At 45.8% G+C, this 23,196-nt stretch overlaps 1 protein-coding gene across 3 annotated transcripts in view; it reads right to left on the minus strand.

Annotated features, from left to right (window-relative positions):
- Positions 1-23,196, minus strand: part of PLCB1 (phospholipase C beta 1) — a 281,025-nt gene that overhangs the window by 44,125 nt on the left and 213,704 nt on the right. For all 3 annotated transcript variants that reach the window (XM_058020248.1, XM_058020251.1, XM_058020249.1), the window contains exons 17-31: positions 22,529-22,613; positions 21,346-21,470; positions 20,869-21,023; positions 19,659-19,823; positions 18,924-19,023; positions 16,874-16,978; positions 16,214-16,323; positions 11,744-11,876; positions 10,925-10,978; positions 10,199-10,418; positions 6,976-7,156; positions 4,860-4,936; positions 4,681-4,770; positions 3,517-3,574; positions 2,409-2,495 (exon numbers count right to left, since the gene is read on the minus strand). In XM_058020248.1, coding sequence (XP_057876231.1) covers positions 2,409-2,495; positions 3,517-3,574; positions 4,681-4,770; positions 4,860-4,936; positions 6,976-7,156; positions 10,199-10,418; positions 10,925-10,978; positions 11,744-11,876; positions 16,214-16,323; positions 16,874-16,978; positions 18,924-19,023; positions 19,659-19,823; positions 20,869-21,023; positions 21,346-21,470; positions 22,529-22,613 — 1,745 coding nt within the window. The remainder of the gene's footprint in view (positions 1-2,408; positions 2,496-3,516; positions 3,575-4,680; positions 4,771-4,859; positions 4,937-6,975; positions 7,157-10,198; positions 10,419-10,924; positions 10,979-11,743; positions 11,877-16,213; positions 16,324-16,873; positions 16,979-18,923; positions 19,024-19,658; positions 19,824-20,868; positions 21,024-21,345; positions 21,471-22,528; positions 22,614-23,196) is intronic.

The raw sequence follows: 23,196 nt of genomic DNA on the forward strand, positions 1-23,196 counted from the left end.
CAGCACCACAAGGAGCTGTTTCCAGCCTTTTCCCTAAAAGTACCAGTTCAGGAAATCTCCAACTCTCACAGGAGCAAAAAAGCTCTTTTTTATACAATAGCCCTGCAAATAGAAGCTGCAAAACAGTCTCACATCGAAACACTAGAAAGAAATGATACATGTGAGGGAGAGGCAGAGCTTAGGGCTATAAATCAGCCCTGGGTTAAGCACTTTCAGCTAACCCTGTGATATTTTAAACAAAACAAACCAAACCAAAGCAGCCTCCAGGACAGGGAGCTACTCTGCATCCAGGTTGTGCAGTTTCTAACACATCAGCACTCCAAGGCAGATGTTCTCCTGGTGCCCTGCACACACCACAGGAGAGGAAGCTGCTAACTCAGAGAAAAGCCACTACGATGGGAGAGGCTGTGGCAGTGTGCTGGCAACACTGGGTGCCACAGCATCCTCCCTGGCTGGGAAAGGGCTGTGAGCACACTCAGAGCACAACAACACACTGGGAGCACCAATAAATAACCCAGCAGCACTGAGGGATGACAGCAGATCTGTCTCCAGTGGAATCATTGCTGAGAATACTGAAAATTCTTTCCCTCTTAATATATTGAACTCTTTGTTTGGGGCTGAGTTGATGCTGCCAGAAAAGCCTTTTAACACAGGCAGCATAAATTTCAGTGGGTGTTTGAAGCAGGAGAGGCTGGGCTGTTGAAAAAGCAGCCCCCAGAAAGGCTGCAGCCTGCAGCAAACACAGCAGCTCTGCTCAGCTGGGAAATCATTTGATCTATTTTACATCATCCACCCCGGCACTGAGGAGGCAAATATGGGAGTGAAATATGGACACGGAGCAAAGCATAAAAAGAGACTTAATAAAATGAGTAATTATGTTTTCCTAAAGCCTCTCATGCAAGCAGGAGGCACCAGCACCATAAATTGAGCCTGGTGCCTGTTCCAGTGTGTGGGGAAAGGGAAAAGCCCTGGAGCCAGGCCCTGTGAGCACAGCCCTGAGAGGAGGGAGGGCAGGGGCACAGGGATCTGGAGCTGATCCAGAGCTGATCTGTGCCCACAGGGATCTGGAGCTGTCACTGTGCCCACAGCCAGCCCTGGGCAGAGGGAACTGATCAAAGAGTCAAACGTGGCTGCCCCAGCACCTCTCCAAATTCAGCTCAAGTTCTCAGTGACAAATTTCCAGTGCCTTATGCTACTCCTCAGTACATGGATAAATTAAAAATAAAAAATAAAGAAGACAAGAAGGAAGGACACAGCTAAGCAGAATAATTGAGTGCCCAAGGATCCAGTGCTAGAAGCACTAACTGATTATTATTCTTTGGCATTTTAAATTCCAGTGTTTAAATTCCAGTTCACAAGCCTGATGAACTCATGACCCCACAGCACTAAACATAAAGATATGGATACTTTTTACACCCACAAGATGACCACAACACCAAAAAGTTCCAGCTTTTTGTAAGCACCATTTTACAAACATGAGTAGAAAACTGGAAATGCAAACATTTTTGTTTTCCCAAACTATTGTAAACCTGTGTAAACTCTTAGCCCTTAGCCTTACTCTCTGCTGCTCCCCAGAGATGCCACGGCAGCAGTGATGACTCCCTGGCAGTGCCAGAGTTGCAGCTGTGGCACAGGCACAGAAACACCGGGGCTGTGGGCACAGACAGGGAATGGAGCTGAGCCAAGGACACAGGTGTGAGCAGGAGCAGAACAACGAGAGCAGACGTGACACAGTGGGCTGGGAGGATTACACCCGGCCATGAGCCCTGTGAACACAAGCTTCCCTCCATGTGGAGGTGTGACCATGGCCAGGTGTTCCTACAGGAGATCAGGTGCAGCATCTGAACCTCTCCACTGAGGCTGGTGGCAAAGCTGCCCCAGCTCCACCTGGAGCAAGAGGGAGCCCCAGGCCCAAGGAGCAGAACCTGCATTTCAGAATGTTACACGTGGATGCAGTGCATAAACTCCAACAGAGGCAATCAATCCAGCAAGCCGTGTGGAATGTGAAGCACTACTCCTGTAAGAAGGCTCCCTGTGTCCCACAGCAATCCCTCCTGGGGTGCCACAGGACCCGGGGCAGCATGCTAAGGAGATATCTCTCTGTCCTTCCAGTGGGAGCTGTGTTTTGCTTCTGTGCAGTCAGGCACAGGGGAGGGAAGGGCACACTCTGCTGGTCACAGCACCGTCTGCACCGACAGCTCCTGATCAGACGGGTGCTGCAAAGAGCCCTCCTGTCACATCTGCAGGGAGGGGTGCCCCACGGGCTGCTCCTGCCTCCCCTCACCCTGCTGCCACTGAGGGGGCCTCTGGTGCTTCCCTCACGTTCAAACATCAGCCTACCTGCAGCCAGAGCTCCTTCTCTCCTGAAGGACAATTTTAGCACTGTAACATGTTCAAAAACTCTTTACCTTGGGCTTTTCATCCAGTATTTGCTGGCGGATCTCCTTGTGTTTCTCTATAAGTTTCTCCTGCCTTTTGCTCTGAGCATCTTCTAGCTGTCAGAAAAGAGCAGAGGATCTTTGTTCATGGATTGCACATCCTCACTCTCCCACCTGCCCCCCCAACAAACACCCCACCCATCAGAACTGAGACACTGTCATCAAAAATGTGACCAATTCCAAGCTGAAATGACACAGCACTGCCTGAGCATCCCTGAGCACAGCTGTGCAACAGTCAGGTGTGGACGTGGAACATCAGATTTACATGTAACATTCAGGATCACAAATGTCTGAAGGACTTACTGCAGACTCTAATGTTATTCAATTCCAAATTTTGGGCTTCACTTAGTAACACCCTCAGAAACAAAACCTACTTAATTTACTTAATTCTTTAGGCTGCTTCCTAAATCAGACTCTTCTAAGCAAAAATGGGCCAACTTTAGAACATGACTATCTCTGCATTGAAATTAAGAGAAGAATTCAATGGCTGCACACGTTCCATAGTGATTTTACAGCCCAAAGCACTGCAGGGCATGATTTCAGCCTGGTGTGAACCACCTGTAGCTTCAGGAAAGCTAACAACCGTAATAGAATTCTTTAATTGGTGTTTACAGAACTTACAGAATGCTTTTTACATTTCAGTAACTGTACTAATGCAATTAAAGTTAATATATACTCTGCAATTAAATGTTCATTGACTTTCCTTATGCAATCTTTGCATTCGTCAGCCAGCAAGGCCATTAAAAAAATGGGTGCATTTTCCACAGATACACACAGGATATTCAGAGATGAAATTGTATTGAATTCTTCCCTCCTCAGCACCATCCCCCAAGCGCTGACTAACAATTAATGAAGGGCTGTTTCAAATCCCAGTTTTCCTTTAATTGGAATCCCAGCTTTCCTTTAATTGGAATCCCAGCTTTCCTTTACCTGGAATGGGAGGCAGAGCCTACACTGCATCTGCTGGGAGCCAGCAGGTGCAGAGCCCTCCTGCTGAAGCCCAGAACCTGCAGCAGAACCCAAGCTTGCAGGTGCAAGGTGCCATTCCCTGCCCCAGCAGCAGCAGAGGCTGACCTACCCTCTTGATGTACTGCACCACCTCCTGGATGTAGGAGCGGATCATCTCCGTCTTCTCCCTGGGGAAGCATTCCAGCATTAGTGAATTATTCCAGCACTACTGCAATATTCCAGCATTACAGCAGGCACAGCAGCACATCCCACTGTGCTAAACACAATGGCTTTTACCTGCCTGAGCTCTCTGCCAGGCCAAACCCTGGATGGTTTGCCTAAATCCTACAGAACACGAAGTAAAAACAATGAAATCGGTGAGTCTGTGTAATATTTCTGCCCAAAGTTGGGCAGAAGCTTTAGATGAGCAGTAGTGCAGGCAGAGTGAGTCAGAAGGGATCCACCAGAAGGAAGGTCTCACACCTCTGTGCCCTGCTCCCAGAGTGAGGACAGGCTGTGTCACACACAGGGGAAAGCTGACTTTCAATGGGGTTCCCATCTCACCTCTCTCAAGGGCTCTTGGAAAAGCCTGACAGAGGAAAGTCCTTGGGAAAAATGAGGAAAAAAAATGAAAGGGCAAGAGAAAAGAACAGCTATCTGTGTGTCCCTGAGCCTTTGTCACCAGTGCCACATTTACCTCTCAGCAAATCATTTCCTCCCGCAATTGATTTTCACTGCTGCAGCATTTCCACAATGGCCAGCTGCTCTCTTCTAAAATGAATTCCATGCCCTCTGAACAGCTCTAACTATGTTAACTATTTCTCCTCATTTCCATAATAAATTATTCTCATCTTTATTTTTTTAATAGGATGTTTATTGACATTTTTAATGTGCTGATTCTGAAACTACCTGAAACCCTTCACTGTGTGTGTCTGTGATTTCCTCTCAGGGGTACCAAATACAGATTCTCTCTTGAGAGGCTCCAGACCCTGTGCAAACCCTTTCACCTGCAGCAAACCAAACACAGTTGTGCCTCTGTTACATGGTAAAACTCAAACACTAGAGGGTTTCCTTTTTGGTTTTGTTCTGTTCGCTCCTCTTGTATTTTTAACTGCTCTAAAGTAAAGCTCGTGAACAGGAGATTGGAGCAGCCCCAGGAAATGAAATTATTGTCAGGGAAAGGACTCTGGGGAGGTCTGACTGAAGGCTGCCTTGCATTTAGGGTCAAGACCTTCCTTTGGTTACCAGCTGTGAAAAATCCTGTGCAGTGATATAGATCCAGGGATATACTTACTCTTCCATTTGATTTTTATCCTTGGACTTTGCTTCTGTGATCTTCTCCTGCCTCTTCTTGTCCATTTTTTTCTTCAGTTCTTTCTTTTCTCTAAAGCAAAAAAAATAAAGGGGAGTACAGAAAGTATCCAAACAAATCCCACAAGGAGCAGCAATCAGTGGTAAGGCAACAGTACTTACTTTTCACATGTTTCCTTCAGTTTCTTTAGCTGGTTGTTCTGACACTCCTCTGCTACATCTGTCAGCTTCTGAATTAGCTAGAAAAATCCCAAAAATAAAATATGTATCTTCAGCTAAACACCATAGAGGCAGCTAAATTTCCTGAAAAGCCTGCAGGAGGCAGGAAAGTGTTACACCATTCCCAGATGAATTATCAACGATCAAAAGGCACCAAACATCATTATCAGTATAAACACATGATTAACTTGTGCAGTTCAGCCAGAATGGTGCATGTCCAACTCACCCAGAAACTGCTACTCCTCTGTAGAGCGAGGTGACACACTTTAAATATAAAACCAAAATATATTTCAAGTATTTTACCTTTGCTAGGAATGAAAGTGCCTGTGAAAAAGCATGAGGGGTCACAAATTGAATTTACACAATGCTAATTGCCAGCTGAATTCCTGTGTGACAGAACATCCAGGTTTTCTGTGAGGGCCGAAATGCGAAATGTTCCTCTTGTAATGAGGATTATTACAAGGAATGCTTTGGATTTCAGGGTGGTCAGGGGCATGTTGAAAACCAGACATGGCAGGTATGAAAGGCAAGCACAGAGAAGCATAACCTACATTTTGGTCACAGAAGGAAAATCTCTGAGTCACTGTGTGAAATCTGCTGTGGGTTCATTCTCCTTGGTGCCCAAAGCAGAAACAAAGGGCACAGCTGTGCTGGGGATGCTGACAGGAGGGGAGCTGTGGGCACGGCTCCTGGGCCAGCTCAGGGAATAAAGTGGGAATTGGGACCCTAAAAGGGTTTGATCACCCTTCTAGTTAAGTCTGATTTTGTAAAATCACCCTCCCAGGGAGATGAACCAGGAGTGTGTAACACGGCACATCCGGTCTGATCCAACTTTTCATTCCACAGATAAAAGCAGAAGGGTACCAACAATAGGCTCCCCACTAAAATAAAGCCATCAGAAAGAACCTCTCAGCTGAAAGGCAAGTTTGAATTGGAATATTAACTCCTGCACAGCTCAGAGGGAAAGCTGCCCAAAAGTTCTGTGCTAAAAAATGAATTTACTGTGCCACCACCCAACAGGATAATGCCAGAAATGTACCTTGGCTTTGAGAAATGCCATTCCCCATTTTAGAATGAGAAAAGAGTTACCTCAGGAGATCAGCCCAACTATGTGGGTCCAAAATGGTTGTTTTATAAAAGCCCAAATCTCTGAGAAGCAGCCAGCAGCTGTCAGTGGGATGGGGACTGTCCCTGGGGCGGGTACACACATCCACCCTGGAGCACTGAGACTCACAGGATGGGGACAAACACCCCAGCTCTGTGCTGTTATCATGGAAATCAGCCTGTGCAGGGCACTGCTGAGCAGTAGCACACACAGATCACAAATCACTCCTCTTACCTGCTCTTTGCGGCTGCCAGGGCAGAGGAGACAAATCAGACAAATCACCCATCAGGAGGGAGGCAGAACATCAGGTAACAGAAAAAACTGCAAGAGGGGGCTGTCTGGAGCTGATAAACAGCTTGCACTCCCATAACACCCTTTAAAAAAATGTTCATTTCTGCCTAATGTCCATGAGCATGAGCTTCCATTTGCCCAACTCCTCTGTTTCAGCTCAGAGGGCCTATGATCCTGCTGCAGTTGTCAGCCAAACTCCAGCTGTAAAAACAAAGCTGACCTGGACCAATGAATGCAAAATATTTCTCCACCGTATCCAGGTGTCCTGCATCCCCTCAGAGTGCTCATCTGCCACAGCAACACTCTTTGGCACAACCCTCTGTCCTGGGGAATGTTTGAATCTATTTTCACGGTGTTTCTATTTATTTCCTGGCTAACCCTGCCTCCTTGTGCATTGCAGGTTTGGAAAAGTGGCAGAACAAAACAGGAACTTCATCCAAAAGCTGCAGTAAAAGGAGAGTTGTGTAACCAGAGGGAGGAACAATGCTGCTGCCTTTGTGCTGCGCACCCAAAGCCCTCTGAGCTGCTGGGAGTGACAGAGTGACACAGCAGCCCCTTGGAGCTGCAGCACAACACAGGGAATGGGGCTCTGCAAGGGACCCCAGGCAGGAGGAAGCCCCAGCTATGAGAATGTGTCCCAGGAGCACAACACCACAAACCTACCAGCTTGATGTGCTCCCGCTTCTGGTACTTCTCGCTGTAGTACTGCTCCTGCCTGAGGTTGAGCAGCTGCTGCTGCTGCTTCTCCTTCAGCTCCACCAGCTTCTGGGTCATCTCCGAGTCCAGGGCCGCCAGCTCCTGCTCGATGGTGGAGGAGCTGTGGTCAGGGCTGCTGGTCTCAGACCTGCGAGGAACAGCACAGGTCACCAGGCTGGCACCACCCTGCCTCCCCTTGGCCCAATCTGCCTGCTGAAGGCCCATCTGTATAAACTGCCTGCTAATGAGCTCCTCAGCACCACACACAGAGCAAGGAGATGGGAGATTTTAGCCCTAGTGAGTTAAAAAGAAGTTATTAATGATTTCTTAATGGCATGGCTGCATCTTTTAAACCTCATCCCACTGACCCACCAGGGTGGTGGCAACCAGACTTAGTGAGCTGTAAAGGCAGCTGCCAAGACTTCCCATGGAACTTGTTTATCCCCTTGCAGACAGAACCTGAACTTCAAAGCTGCACAGCCTCCAGCAGGAGGGGTGAATGCTGAGTATTTTGGAAACAAAGTCATCCCTGCACCCACTCAGCAATAAATTAAAAAGCTGAACGTTACATCGGCATTTACCAAATGCTTCACATGCAGGAACATCCCTTTATTTGGTGTTTTGTCCCCCCTTCAGGAAATGCCATGCATAGCACACACAGCAAAGTGCTCCATGGGCTGCTGCCTCCAGAAGGAAAGCTCACACCCCAGTGGGGAGCAGAGCTCACACAGGCAGCTCTCAGGAGCAAGGCAGAAACACAAAAACAAAGGGAAAAACACAGGAAGGAAGCTAAAAAGCAACACTGAGGAACAGCTTGGGTCTGTTTTACTCTTTAAGACAGAAGGAAGGACAGATGTAACTGTGAAAGGAGATAAGATGACACCAAACTGCCCAGGAGAAAATTAAGCAGCAAATCCAGTATCACTCCGAGGCCAGCACTAAGCAAACCCAAGGAAAACACATGACAGGAATGAGATGCTGCTGTGTCCCTGCCCTGCTGTTGTTTGCTGCCAGGCTCAGGTGCTAAATCAGTTGCCTGGGAAACGTCAGAGCAGCGCAGGAGATGGACAAAACAGCAAAACCTTGAACAGGGAGGGCTGACACGGGAGAAAAATGAGTTTGCTCCTCAGAAATGTGCAGAGACTCCAGTGCAGAGCTGGCTCTGCCTCTCTCCTCTCTCCCAGGTTCAAGTGTGCAGCTGCTGTCACTCAGAGCTACCTCTGCTGAATAATGTGATCCTGCTCTCATCCCTCCGAGGACACCAGTGCCAAGGTAGCCTCCTTTTATTTCTCGTGCTTTGATTGTGTTTGAATATTCTGCTAAGAGGTTAAGTGTGCTGGGTGAGGGTAATTTAAACATTTCAGAGCCAGAAGACAGCGTGAATGAATATTACAGTCAGCATATGATGCCATTGCACAACACATATTTTAGAGCTGACATTTCTCTTGTATTTCTGGGAAAAAGGAATCAGGCCTGTTTCTAAACACTGGCTGAAATACTGGCTGCTTTTTATGGGATGTGATCATTAAAGGAACTTCAGAGCAACACCAACAAAACCCTTGTGCACGTGTATAAATAAATATTTCAAACTTCCTGCAGACAATTCAGGCTGTACTGAGTCTTGGCTCAGTTTTAGACAAGGGAAGAAAGCAGAAATTGCTCCTGACAGAGACAACACATTTTTATGGCCATCTGATACAGGGACTCCTGTGAAGCAGTGATTTATACTTTGCAGTTACAGGCAAATAGTATCAGCAATAATTAAAAAAAATTAAAAATCCTCTTGTGCTCTATTAGAAGTCTGCTGCTTGAGATAATATGTAATTGCAAGGCTGAAAATCCCTGAAAACATATTTGCGCCTTTTTTGACATGTAACCTCCAGACTTGTCAGTATGTGCACATAAACTCCCCATCTGTGACACCACAGGAGACTGCAGGGTTTTGCTGCCTGACATCAGCAGTGGTTTGCAGTCAGACCAAACACAGCAAAAAACCTCAAACCCTTTCTTGCTCAAAAACAAATGAGTCATTGTATTCATCCAGCTTGATTTTCTGCTTAGATGTGAATAGGAGGAAAGGCAAAAACGTGCTGTTGTTGTGCCTGCCACTGTCTGTCACCCACTTTGGTGGTGGAAAACACTGCAGATAAAATAAAACATCCCTGGGCTGGGAGCTGACAGCCAGCCATTAAAGGGAGCTTGTTACACTCAAATACAGAACCTGGAAGCTGAAAACTGGCAGCAGTGCAGGCCAGCAGAACACAGATATATTGGGAGTGCCCAGCTCTTCTAAGGCCAGTGACATTGTGACATCAGGAAGGCAGAAATGAAAAAGCTCCTGCCAGGGACAAGCCATGGCCTGAGTCCCAGTCACTCACATTTAGAGGTACTATCAACAAGGCTGGCAGCCAGAGCAGGCTTGCAGCTTTTTTCTCTGATATCTTCTACCAAAAAGTAATTTTTTTAGAAGTTTGTTCAATATCATCATATTTAAGAACTGCACCTACATCAATTTCATGTAAAAGTTAAGTGGACTTTAGTGCTTATCTAGTTACTTTAAAAAATAAATGATGTTAAGACAAAAAGGATGCACCAATGGGAGAAATAAAAAGTTCATTTGCAAGAGTCTTTGACACTGACTGGCTCTGTGTGTATACATGCTTGGCCAGGAGTTAGGAATTGATCTTTATTAACATACACCTCCTACCATAAGAACAAGGAAATCATTGTGGAAAGGTTAGTAAGAATTCATTGCAGGTTTTTGCATTTAAATTGATAATAATAGTTAATAAAGAATGTAAAAGTTGTATCAGGACAGAGAAGGAGACAGGGTGGTGCAAGGCTTGGAAAGAGAAAGCACAGAAGGGGTGTTCCTGCAGGGCAAAGCCAGGCAGTCGTTAGGACACTCCCAGGTGCTCCAGATCAATCATGATTTATCAGCAGTCAGGTGTTGACCATCTCCAGGCGCCTCTTTCCCCCAGTTCCACACCTGTGCCCTCTGCTGTGGCCTGAGCTTTCCCAGGGCTCCGCCATGGAGCCATCGCTCCCACCTCCCCCATGAACCAGGAACCTGCTGCTGGGGATTGCTCTGTGCTCTGCCCCCTCCGTGTGAATTCTCTACCCTACAAGCAGCAGAGGTGCCTGAGGACAGGTCCCCAGCAGCCAGTGCTGAGGAGGGTGCCGCACCCACCGCTTCTTGCTGTCCCTCTTGGCGGTTTTCTCCAGCACGGCCCTCCGCCGCAGGTAGTCGTTCTGGATCTCGTTGTACTTGGCCGTATGCTCCTTGATCAGGTCCGTGGTTTTCTTGTGGTGCCTCTTCACCAGGTCCTTCATCTCCTTGTAGTGCTTCTTCTGCAGCTTTACAAAGGCCTTCTGCTGCTTCAGCTCCTCGATGGTCTGTGCCTCCACCTCTGCAATGGCAATCACAAAAGGCACTTCAGCTCTCCAGCAGGGCAGGATTTCAGCCAGAGCCAGGGATTGCCACCAGCAGCAATGAACAAACCCTGCTTGTTTGCTGGGGTGAAGGAAATATGGCATAAACTGAGTGGTTTTATCTGAAATAAGCTAGCTAGCTTGAAAGCACTGTAACAAAATGATTCCACTACTATTCACTACATTCAGAACAAATTTAGCCCCTGTTCTCACAATAATGCTGTTCTTTTTTCTGGCTTAGATGGTAGCTTGGTGGTCATGAAACCACAATTCCTAAAATATTCCCTGTTGGCACCCATCTCATGAGATGTGCCCAAACATTGTTTACTTCAGCCCTGAGGAAGAACACTTGGCATGTGCATTTTGTAGGAGTTACTGCAGTCCCACTCACTGGAAGAAACGCCTAAGCCAGGTGCCTATTTCATAAAAAATATCTTTTTCTTGACAAGAAAGCTTGTCATTCTTCATTCTGTGTATTTATTACCTGTGAGGACACTCTGGATAAGATCTTCTGTCTTTGCAGGTGCTTTCACAGAACCTAGAGGTAAAAGAGATGTTTAATTCCAATTCTTTTAAAACAACAGCCACAATTGTGCTGCTTGAGGGTTAGAGCATGGCCGATGACACAGGACACACCCTGACATGGGCAGACTTTAGTCACTGGAGAAAAGACATCTTTTGGGCATTTGAGGAGCATGAAGACAGAAAGGTGACCTTCCAAACCCCACCTGAGCTGCGCTGTTACTGATAAGGAGGACGAACTCCCTGACACCACTCACTCAGGAGTCATGTGAGCGACATTAGGCTGGCAGTACAACCACATTACACAGCGTGTGGCAGTGCAGAATTCCTGCACACAGCATGAATCCAGCAGATACTGCAGCCATAAAAATCATAATCACTGTGTTTAACAAGCATTTGCTACGGGAGATGTGTCAATACAAATCACACCACTGCCTAGGACTGGGTTTTGTGTGTGCAGTAAGATGTCACTGTGCATAGAAACAATTCCAAGAGATTCCTGCACTTGCAGCAACAACAAAAACCCCCCAGCATATTTTCTTGCTCATAAAGAATTTCAGTTTCACCACCGATGCAACTGTTAAGTAGAAGATATTTGTATATTTGAAGCAGAGAAAAGTGGTGGGAAAGTTTTTACCTATTTTAGACAAACAAAACAAACACACAATTTCCCACCTTTGTTCTTTAGACACAAAGCACTTGAAAAAATATTACCCAGACTAATTTAGAAAAGATGGGACTTTTTTTCCTCTCTTCCTTTGTGTTGTTTGTTAGGTTTTACCTGGTGCTGGCTGGCTGTGCACAACCTGAGTGGCTGGTTTGGGGGTGAGGGAGGCAGTGAAATTCACCCCATTTTCTGCTGGTGTTGGCCTGGGCTCATTGTTGGCTTCGGACGGTGCGTCCCTGTGGTCAATCTGAAATCACACCATAATTCACATCATTCCTCCCAACAAACAGACATCATTTACTTGCTTTAGTTTAGCCTGGCTTTTAAATGAAAATTCTGCAAACATTGTATCTAAAAATCATTTTAAAATCAAGCAACAGAAGAAGAGATCCTTAGGAGCTGTGCTAACCCAGGTGGCTCATTTGTGCAGGGTAAATTTCAAGAAGAAATGGAGCATGCATTATTCTGAAAAAGTATTTTAAGCAGATATAACTCATCAGGGACATTTTTAGTGCAACATATATTAGCTGCACCAGATGTGAAGGCTGTACTGCAGTGGAGAGCCATAAAATCTTTCTAGAAATAACATAGGTGCTGCCAGGAGAATGCTCCCCAAATCCCTGCTGTGAGCAAAACACGTACACAAGATTGCTGCTAAATTTCATAGACACACCCAGCACTGCCATTCCTCACCATTCTCACAGAGCAGGAACATCCTTGTGACTCCCAAGATCTGACATTCCTGTAACCACACTCCAAGGGAATATGTGAACAGTACCTGCATTCTGCTGCATGGGCACATCTGTGGGATCCAAATACTGAAGCATTTTCCACACTCCTTTCCTTCTCTCCAGTCTCCTCAGGGCTCAGGCTTGCAGCGTGCACTGCACTACACCCTGGACACCTGAACTGTCCCTGTGACCATCAGGGTTTAACAGGCACCAGCCCTCACAAACAGAAGGTCATTCAAAGCAATTTTATTTTGAAATGTTTCCGCTTCCTGCTGTCCCCACCAGGGCTGGTTGCCATGGAGTCTCAGGGAAGTTTTGGATTTGTTCCTTCAGCTGCTTCCATCTCCTCCTCTGATGCTAATCACATTACACAAGGAGGCAGGACAGCACAGCTGGCTTTTTATTTCTGCCCCATGATTACCCCAGGCTTGTAGAACATCAGCCTGTGCTGCATCAATGGAGGAAGAATGGGTTTTGATCCAAGGCTTTGTGCTGCTGCTGGGCTCCTTCAGCCTGGCCCTGACACTACACTGTGCATTCCAAAATTCCTGTCTCACCAGCCTATCCCTACCAGAATGACAGCAGAGAGGTACTGTGGGCAGGAGCATGATGCAACTGAAAACCAGTGCCAAAAACTTCATTTACACCAAGCAGCAATGGCTGCAGTAAAACACAGAAAATGCTCATTCAGCCAACATTTCTAACAGAGGAACAACGTGACAGGCAAAAGCTGTAGCTGTGATAAACACACACAGATGTGGTGATCCTCACAGCTCTCCTCAGGCTGCAGTTCATTAGCTTAATAAAAACAATGTTTGCTACACACATCACCAACATTTAATGCAAATAAAGCCAGAATTCCCAACTCCTGGCAGCTCTGTGCCCCACTGCATGGGAAGTGGGTGTTACCTTCTTCTGAGACCTGGTTTGTAGGTGCTGTGAAATACTGCATCACAACTTGCTGAGGAACTATTAATATAACCTGTCACTTTGGGACATAAAACATCTGTCTGCAAAAACTGAAGCAGAAATGGGAGGCAGGATCACAAACAAATAAGGAATAATTTTCACTACATCGAGCAATCGAATCTCATTAAAAAGCACTTTCTCTTCCCATAATTCACCACACTATGCTAAAAGAATGCTAAAATAAACATGATTTTTCCTTTTTCAAAAAGGGTTTTTCCTTTTAGGCTGTTTTAAAAACATGATGTAATCCAGCCTTCTAATTTACAGTTTGAATATTCACATGAACTGGTTTCTACTTCACGCTGCCATGTCTACTGCAACACAGTGCACTTACCAAGCAGAGAGATCCATACCCATAGAGGGTAGACAGATCCATACCCGTAGAAGACTTTATCTATGGGTCTATTTTTATTTGTACAGAGAAAAGGAGCTGCTTCAGGCTGGGATTAGCCCTTACCAAGGAATTCCCTCTGGATTGCTCCTCCTGTCTGTAAAGGACACTCGGCAGGGGAAGAGAGGGCAGCCTTCACCACCTGTATGCTCTGAGAGATTCACAATGAGATGATCTAAAGGTATAAAACTCCCACTGCAGGCATTCCTCTCCCCAAAACCAGCTCTGCTCAGGCCAGGGTGGAAGGCAAGAGCTAGCCAAGGAAAGCAAAGGCAGGAACTCCTGTCATATTTACAAAGGGAACTTTGTAAATAAATGCAGAAAAGAGACCCTCAGTCAGTTCTTCAGCATTCTTTGCTTATGTGATTGCACTGACATTAACAGATAAAGTCATGTGAAGTCTGAAGAAAAGCTGATTTCTTGGTTTAAAACAATTCACTGCTGGATAGTTTAGTTCACTGCTGTTCTGTGAGGAGCCTGTGGAACTCCCTGCAGGGTTGGGTTTAAACTTCTACAGCAAGGAGAGCAAAGCAGAATCCTCTGAGTTTTCCTCTGACAGCTGCTCAGGTCAGAGATGTGTGTGAGGGGAAGGACAGAGGAGCGGGGAGCAGAATCTGTGCTGGGAGCCAGAACAATCAGTTCCAGTGTGCAAGACTGAAACTGGGCTTTGGGAATGGGAACCCAGGTGCAATTGCTGGCAAACGCACTTGGGTTTGTTCAGCTGTGCTGCCAGTGAGTGTACCTGCAATCATGGATTGGTGTGGACCAATAGAAGTGAAGATGAGGACAACGTTATCATCACAAAACATGGTCAGGGAATTCAAGATTTCCAAGCACAGACTTTTCCCAAAACGTGCCTTTAAAATAGAAGGTAAATGTGGCGGACTCAGACTGACACTTCCAGGGGCAGCTTTGTCCCTATCCCTTGGTGCTGCAGCTAACTCAACCCTTACACATTTATAGCAAACAGACCACAATCACTACAGTTTTCTTTCACAAAATATTTCTGTGCTTCTCCAAAACAACCTCCTTTACCCTATGAGCTTCCAAGCTCCTTGACAATCATCCCTCTTTAATCCATTTGCTGCAAAAGACACTCTATGACAAGAATATTTCTAACTAACAAATAAGCCTGTATATACCAGGAAAATGTGTAGTTTTCAAAAGTAAAAATGACCTCTAAGGTATTTAAAGGATTCTGTTACAAAAGGCTTTGCTATTAATATAGAATCTCAGGTGTGGTGTGTCCTAGATAAATGTCTGGGATCCTATTGAGCATTTCAGTGTCCTCATTCAGAGAGCCTGTGACACTGCACACACAGAGAAGGGCTGGCTACTGAATTGTAATGACTTTCCCTCATCTTGTCTGCTTTGGGAATGTATTCTGGGCTACAAAATCTAGTTCAGAGAGGCTCTGCACTTCAATCCTAACTGCCCTCTGCACCAGGGCAGAGGGTAGTTAGGATTGAAAAGCATTTCCCTGTCTTCGCAGGAGACTGCTGAGAGCCTTTGGATCACGGGGTGTGCCCACCACCTGGCACAGCCACCTCTGGCAGGCAAGGCTGATGTCCCCAAACACTGCTGGAAGCCCAGTGACAGTGTCTGGGACAGGATGTTTGACCATGCAGGATCCATCAGGAACCACAGTGAACTCTCAGTTATACCCACAACAACCTCTGTGCATTTGGGGGCACAACACCTTCAATTACACAGAAAAAAGGTTATATGTGCATAACACCTTCAATCATACAGAAAAAAGGTTATATGTGCATAACACCTTCAATTCTACAGAAAAAGGTTCACAGCTTAGTCTGCAGGTAACCACATTTATCCAGATATTAACAACTAAAACTGGGGCCCCCACAGCTTTCAGATGAGCAACACTAAGCCTGTTTTATTTACTCCATGGTCTCCTCCCTCTTCATTTCTAACATCCATGAAGGGCTGAACTCGAGGTCCCTTCCCAGTTAAATTATTGTAGGATTACCCTGAGTCTCTTCAGGACATGTTTGCTCACAGAGGATCTACAGAGACACTCTAATCTGAGATACACAAATGTTTCTCAGCAGAATGACCTCTCCAGAGACAGGCTGAAATTCCCTGCAATTTGTAGTATTTTCAGGAAAACCTCCTGACACAGAGCTGTCATTTTCTGCAAGGGGAAGCAGCAGCACAGTGGAAAACAAGGGGCATCGTGTCACAGAGATTTCAGGTGCTCCAGAGCAAAGCTGCACACACACAAATAACACAAACAGCCCTTCCTGTGTCTCAGCTCTGGGCAGCAGGCTGCTCAGTGCACACCAAGGTGCTTTTAGTGACAGTACACCCCTAGAGCAGTGCTGCTGTGTGGGGTGTGCTGTGCCCAGCCCTCCCCAGGGTGACATGTGTACATGTGTTCATATCATTAGGGATGTTCAGTGTTTGCCTTCCCAAGCAAAGAAGGTGTTTTAAATACCACAGCATCATCTCCAGAGGCCCAGAAACCTCCCTTACCTCTTTCTTGACCTCCTCCTCATCCTCCAGAGTGAGTGCAGCCAGCTGCTTAGCTCTCTGCTCCATCAGGTTCACATATCTGATGGGGTTGGATAAGGCCTCAATCACATCTAGGAACAAGGCAAACACTTCAGTCCCAAAGCCCTGGAGTTGTGGCCCTGGCACTTGGGGTTTAAGGAGAAGGCAGAACTGTGTTTTTCCCTGAAGATGCTCTTTGCCTGGCATTTAAAGCCAGCCCTGTTCAGAGCCAATGCCAAAGCCAGTTCTCTCCCTGGAGCATGGCACCCTGCCCAGGGAATAATGACATCCTCATGTCCTGCATGCAAAGTTTCACTCGTGCTCCAGTGCCAGGTGCCTGGGCTATCTCCTCCTTTGGAGCCTGCTGAAAATGAGAGCTGGCCCTAACCCTAAGCTTCAGGCAAGGTGCTGTAAATCAAATCAGGCCATCTCCTGGGAGTGAGGATCCAATGCAGATCTCTGCTCACAGGACTGTCACCCCAGCCTGGCAAGCCCTCCACACCCCATGCACTTTGTGTTCCAATTAAAAAAATATTAAATAATATAAAATGATACTAAATAATATAAAATGATATTAAATAATATAAAATTACATTCCCTTCTATTCCTCAGCAGAGAACTGCCTGTATAATCCAGAGTTACCTGCATAAGTGTCAGGGACGTAGTCTTTGACCTCGATGTACACAAAGAGGGCTGGCAGTGTCAGGGGCTGGTTCCTCTCATTCCTCAAGCAGATGTAGTGATAGCCTGCAAGGTAAGGAACAACCAGTTCACAGCAGAAACCCCTCCACAGGCACTTCCAATGTATATTCCTGTTGTATTTGGTATTTAGAGAGTGGCAGCTCCAGGGACTGCTGGGAGGGGAAGGCTCACCTGAGGGTTTCAGGGATAACTGTGCAGACTGCTGGAAAGGCATGAGGCACTGCAGCTCAAAATTATACCAGCTGTTTATTCTTACATATGTGATTGATGCTAAAAATGGTAATTTATTTAAGGTTTTCATGCATTCTGGTTTAGTACCTCTGTCTGGATTTTTTTAGTTTAGTACATCAAATTTAATTTTCAAAAGTGACCCTGGTAGTACTCAGCAACTGAACAGCCAAAGTAAACTGAGACCTAACAGCCCATCCACACACAGCATCTGATTAAAAAATATACAATGTGGCATGATGTCCACAGTGTGTTTGTGTGTGTAAATCCTGTTGTGTGACCATCCTCAGGAATACATCTGTAGGAAGAGGAATTCCAGGCTGTTTTGAAAGCTGGCAGCCCAGCCTTTGATCACTGAGTGCCAGGCCCAGCTTGGGAGCCACCCCTGTGAGAGGTGTCAGGATGCAAGGATGCATTTACCTGGGGAATCCTCACCTGGCTCATGTAAACCACTCTGTCCAAGCAAAGGCCAAATCCTTGCTTTGGGAACAGTGACAAGGCTGTGCATTTGTGTGACAGCATGATACAACTTTCAATAGCATCTCAGAAGGGAGAGAAATGAAATATTACAAAGGGTTCTCAGTTCTCTCAGCCTCCTCCAGGTTTTCAGCAGGACACAGACTGAGCCCAACAGGCTGCTCTCCATCACATGCTGCAAACTGAGCATTGCTGGGGCCAAGGCACAGAGAAAGGGCCTGGGGGAACAGCTCTGCTAGGATTCCACTTGCCAGAAGAGGGAAATCCTTCCCATGCCCCTTCTCCTCTCCAGTCACCCACGTCCCTTCCTCTGGCACTCTGCAGCTCCATCCATTCAGCCAGCAGAAAATGCAGCTGGCACAACAAAGGCGTCAGCTGGACTGACAAACTAAGTTTGCTCATGAAAAAGGTGTGGAGATGATTGCTCAGGAGTAGTTGGGCCAGCTGTCAGATGTGGGGACATGTGAGTTTTGTGTTGATAAGGCACAGGATAGATAAGGATGCTCTTCCTTTAGCAGGAGTAAAGCTGGGAGCACGCTCATGGCCCATATGCTGCCCTAATTCAGTTTCCTCCCCTGGCTGGAGAATCTGGCTCTGGATCTGAGCACTTCCCTTGCTCCAGCTGCCAGTGTCACTGCCTCTTTCTGCAACAGCATCTCCAACAAGTCCCTGGCCTGGAAAATGTGGCCAGAGTTGTCACACAAGGTAATTTTCATTGAAGTGGCCACTCATTATAGTAGAAATAATGTGATGTAGAAGAGGCCAATAATGATCTTTTTCTTTTAACTTTCAGCAATGAGGATGAAAGTAATTTTGGATTGATTTAAAGGTATTGCAGAGATATAACAGCTGGCACACAGGTCAGTCTCTCATGTGTGCAGAAATTACATTGAGGGGAGGAGGTTTGGCTTTCATTCCCAGCCACGTCCCATGCTCACAAAGATGACATCAAAATTGGCTCTTGCTGCTCTCTCTTCTCTTAAAAGTGTGCAATTACACTTTTTAGCACAAACCTGTTGCAATTGCCCTCTTCAGCATAAACCTGTGAGCATGAAATTGGGGTACTGGAGAGAAGGAAGTGCCAACTATGCCTCCAATGCTTTAATTCCATTGCTTTTCCTGGACAGTCCAAAATGTCAATTTCTGCTGAAATATGGGATTTTTGTTTTTCAAGTCCTCATTTGCAATGAGCTGCTGAGTGGCTGCTGATCAGGAGCAGCTGGGATTGTGCCTGGCTGTCTCTTTTCAGCACACAGTGTCTGTCAGGATGGGGAGAAGCTTTTACCTGGTCGGATTGCTGAGACTGGCAGGATCCGGTGGCCAATGAATTTCCCTCCTTCCTCATACACTGCCAGCCTTAAACAGGCCAGGGAAGGCAAAACCACCTGCAAGGCAATATTATTGCTGCATTGTTAAATTTCACTCTGAATGATGCAGCTCCTTCCACAGGCTGCACAGAACACATGCTAAAATTTATCTGGTCATTGGAAGGAAAAAACAAACAAACAAACAAAAACAATGGAAAAAGCTTCTCTGATTTATTTTCAACTTCTAAAAATAGTAGTCTCTGAGCACAGGGCAGTCAGGCACGATCCTTAACTAAATACAGAAATAAGTAACTAATTAGAAGTTCATTACAGAAGAAAAATGCCAGTGATGTTTCCAAACCTAAGCTCTGGCAGGCTGCCACAGAAAAGCCATTGAGAAGGCCAAATTATTCAGGGAAAAGAGCACTGCTGCAAGTACCAAGCGTCTGAACATCCTTGTGAGAGAAACCCAGAAGAAACTGTTTACAGGCACCTGGACTGGGGATATGCTCAACCAAGGTGCTCAGAGGTTCTGTTCAAATACTGGCTGCAGGCATATTGCAAAGTGCAATAAAACATCCACACTGCAGGAATATTGCAAAGTTCAAATACTGGCTGCAGGAATATTGCAAAGGGCAATAAAACATCCCCACTGCATGGTGCCTAGTGTGCTCTGCCCACAGTTCCCTTTGGGAAGCAAGGGTCACACCAACCTTCTTGAACACTATGGCTTCCTCCTCCCACACTGGGTTCACTGCATTGCCTTGAGAGGTCTTGGTCTTCAGAGCTTTCCTCCTGGTGTCCACAGGCAGGCCAAACATGTCCACCTCCACATAGGTACCCACTTTTTTATCAGAAAGGAACTGGCCTGAAATGATCTAAAGCCAAAGGAGCATTGTCACAGATGGCAGTGGTGAGGAAATGAGTGGCTGCAGAGCTCTCATTAATGATCAGTAGTGACATTTAAAATAGAACCAAAATAACACTAAGCCCACAATAAACAGAAAAAAACCCCAATATTTGACTGCAGACACAGAAAAACAGCTTGTGAGGCCTGGTTTCTGTGACCCTGTGGTTCTGAATGAGCAAAAATGTGGCTGAGACCAGGCTGCTTCCCTTCCCTCAGCAGGAACACTCATTTGGATCTCCTCCTCCATCTGTATGCCCAGCTCCTGACAACTCTTAAGTTCTATCTAGTCTCAACAACAGGTTCAAACAATGCTTAAAAATCAGAGGCTTAAATGGCAGAGAAATTATATACATGCTTTTAGCTGTGAGGGAGAAAACAATCTTAAAAGTCTGTGTTCTAATAAAGGCTCAGGAAGTTTATGGTTTTATAGCTGGAGATATAAAAGTGAATTTGTCCCCCTGCCACAGCCAATGCAATCTATCCCCTTGAACACTTATGCAGGTAATTCTCCACCTGCAGACTCCTGGCAGTCCCTGAACTTCATCAGAGGCCCTCAAAAAGGAACAGGGAAAACCAAGTTGGCAATGAATTGCAGCTGACATTTATGGTTCCACAGTTCCGCTGGAGAACTTTCAGAAATGCAGAAAAATTTATTGATGCTGAGCATGTAGTGTTCTAGCTATTGCAGTCCAGCCTCCCACTTCACACCAGCATGTTTTAAATCCAGCCCTTTGTTTCTAAAACACAGCCAAACTGCTCCTAAATCCATACACCTCCCAGTTCTGTGATTCTGTGATTACTTCTATGGCAAAGAGTACATACAATAAAAACATATTAATTCCTCCTACAATGCAAAATGAGAGGCAGAGTTTAAAAATTAAATGTTGCTCCATGAAATTAAATTTATTTTATTGGCATAGTATAGTCATTTTTGTGGCCCCTGCACCACAGAAATAGAAATATATCCTTGCTCTGGCATTGCCATGAGAGCACTTCCACAGCTGCATCCATACCTTGACAGACAGAGTGTTGGCCACTATTCCATCCACTATTCCCTCAGTAAATGGATCAAAGTGCTTGTCTGGCCTTCTCATGAATTCTGGCTTTAACCTGTAGCCACTTTTGCCATTGTACTCGTACATTCCCATGTTTATTTGCATAGACAAATCTGGATGAGGAAAATATTGGAAAGAGTTATTTTATGGAAAATAAATAATAAAAATAAATAAATAAAATAATACATAAATTAAAAAAAAATAAATTCAGTTTAAAAAAAAGCAGTAAAATTTTAAAAATTACTGTAATTCCTGACTGCAACAGAAACAGTAAAAGCCTGGGTTAAACACTTTAATTAGCAGCTCTATAGTACGCTTTAATCCCTAGGTAATTTTTGACAAATACAACCTTTCCTACCTATGAATCAGCAAGTGCATGGGAAAAGTGGACATGTTCAGCTCCCCAAAGGCAGAGCACAGCAGGATTTGACTCACCCACAGTTTGGAAGTTGAGGGCCACCATCTGGCAGCCAGCATTCCAGAAGACTTGGGGCATGTAGTTGGAAGAGTCCACTCGAGTTCCCTTGGGGTAAATCCTGCTCAGCTGCATCTTGTTGTACCTGAGCAGGGAGGGGTTAAGGTGTACAACACCTGACAAGAATCACCTGGCACACAGGTGAGAAGGGCAGCTGCAGGGCTGAATTAAACACAGGTGATTCTTTACTGGTTCCTCACTGGATTTCTGCAAGCATCATGCTTCCAGGTGTCCATGGTTTTGCAGGAGATATGACAAATATGGGGCAGTTAAAGCTGCTGCTGTTCCTGCATTGAGTACTCAGAACAAGCAAGGAAAGAGCACACTCATAAAATTCCATTTATCTCTACATTCCTACTTTGAGATTTCCCTGGGATTACATTTCCAGAGGCCAGCTGCTTGTAAACAGTGAATCTCGCTCTGGAGCAGGGAGAGGTGCTCAGTTAAAAAGTGGTTTTCTGCAATGACATTAGAGTTGGCCTCCACATGGACAGAAATGACAAGTGTACACATCTTCTGGCTGAGTCTCCAAACCTCTGAGATGAGGATGTGCTGCAGGCAATCCCTGGAAGGAGCTCTCCATTCATCTCCTTTGAGGCACTGCTTTATCTGTTTATCTCTTTTACTTCAATCATTTTAACTGCAGCCATGAGGAGAGAGACTGAGAAACATCAGAAGGTCTAACCAGAACGTTCCTTAGCTTTTCTTTAGAAGCTATAAAAATCAAAATAATTGAGAAATTGTGTGTCAATAAATCACACAGTAGAGGCATGATGGCAAAGTGAGCATTCTCATGTGACTTTGCAAAGAAGTCATTTTGACAATTTGCTCACCATTACTCACACCACTCCACATAGGATGATAAATTTAACAATCAGAATTAGGTCTTCAATATGTCACTTGTGCCTATTCCCTCTAGTCCTAGCCCACAGCACGAGGACTCATGCCAGTTTTTAAATTAGCTCATCAGAACTCAGGCCAATTAATTCCTTTAGAAATCTTTAGAAAGAATAAAATCTAATCTACAAATTTCATTTGGGTTCCCTATTTCCCCAGCTCCTGTCTGTGAATTCCAATAAAGCTCTGTAGCAGATCTCAGATATAGAAGGACTTAGGAAGGCACTTTGTGAAAGTCAAGGATACTCCACAAATTCCACAGGAGACTTTGTCAGCTGCTCAAGCCCTTTGGTTTCCACGAAGGAAGACATTTCAAAGCTCTTGTTGCGTTCTGCAGGTTGAGAGGGGAGAGAAAACCAGGGATAGAACAGGTTAGACACAAACTGGTGGGGTTTAGTGCCAGTCCTCTCAGCCCATTTTCAGCTCTTTTTACCCCGATCCCAAGGAATTGATGGCTGTGCTGCCAGCAGTGCCCTGGCTCTGCACACACCCAGGGCTCCATCTCTGGATGCACTGGGGGGGAGCAGAGATCCCATCTGTGACACACAGGGGCTGCAGCACCTGCCGTGGGCACTGCTGGGCCTCTGCCCTGTCCCTGCAGGCTCATGTGGGGCTGGAGCCACCTGCAGCTGTAGGAACTGATGTCCATGGCAGGTTAAAGCAGCAGAGCAGCGCAGTGGCTCTTGGTGCATCAGGGGCAAGGTCAGAGGTGTCCAAGCCACCAAACACCACTATCCATCCATCCCTGAAGGTGCCCTCCTGTGCCCCAGCAGGGATTCCGACCTAATCCCCAACTGATTTCAGGCTCCTATGATCCCTTTTATTTGGTCAAACTTTCTGAGCAGCTCCTCCTCCACACCTGAGCTGGCAGAACAAACATTAATTTGTGCATTGTTGTCACCCACCTTAGCCTG

This window comes from Melospiza georgiana, chromosome 3 (genome assembly GCF_028018845.1).
Source record: "Melospiza georgiana isolate bMelGeo1 chromosome 3, bMelGeo1.pri, whole genome shotgun sequence".
Classification (NCBI taxonomy): Eukaryota; Metazoa; Chordata; class Aves; order Passeriformes; family Passerellidae; genus Melospiza; species Melospiza georgiana.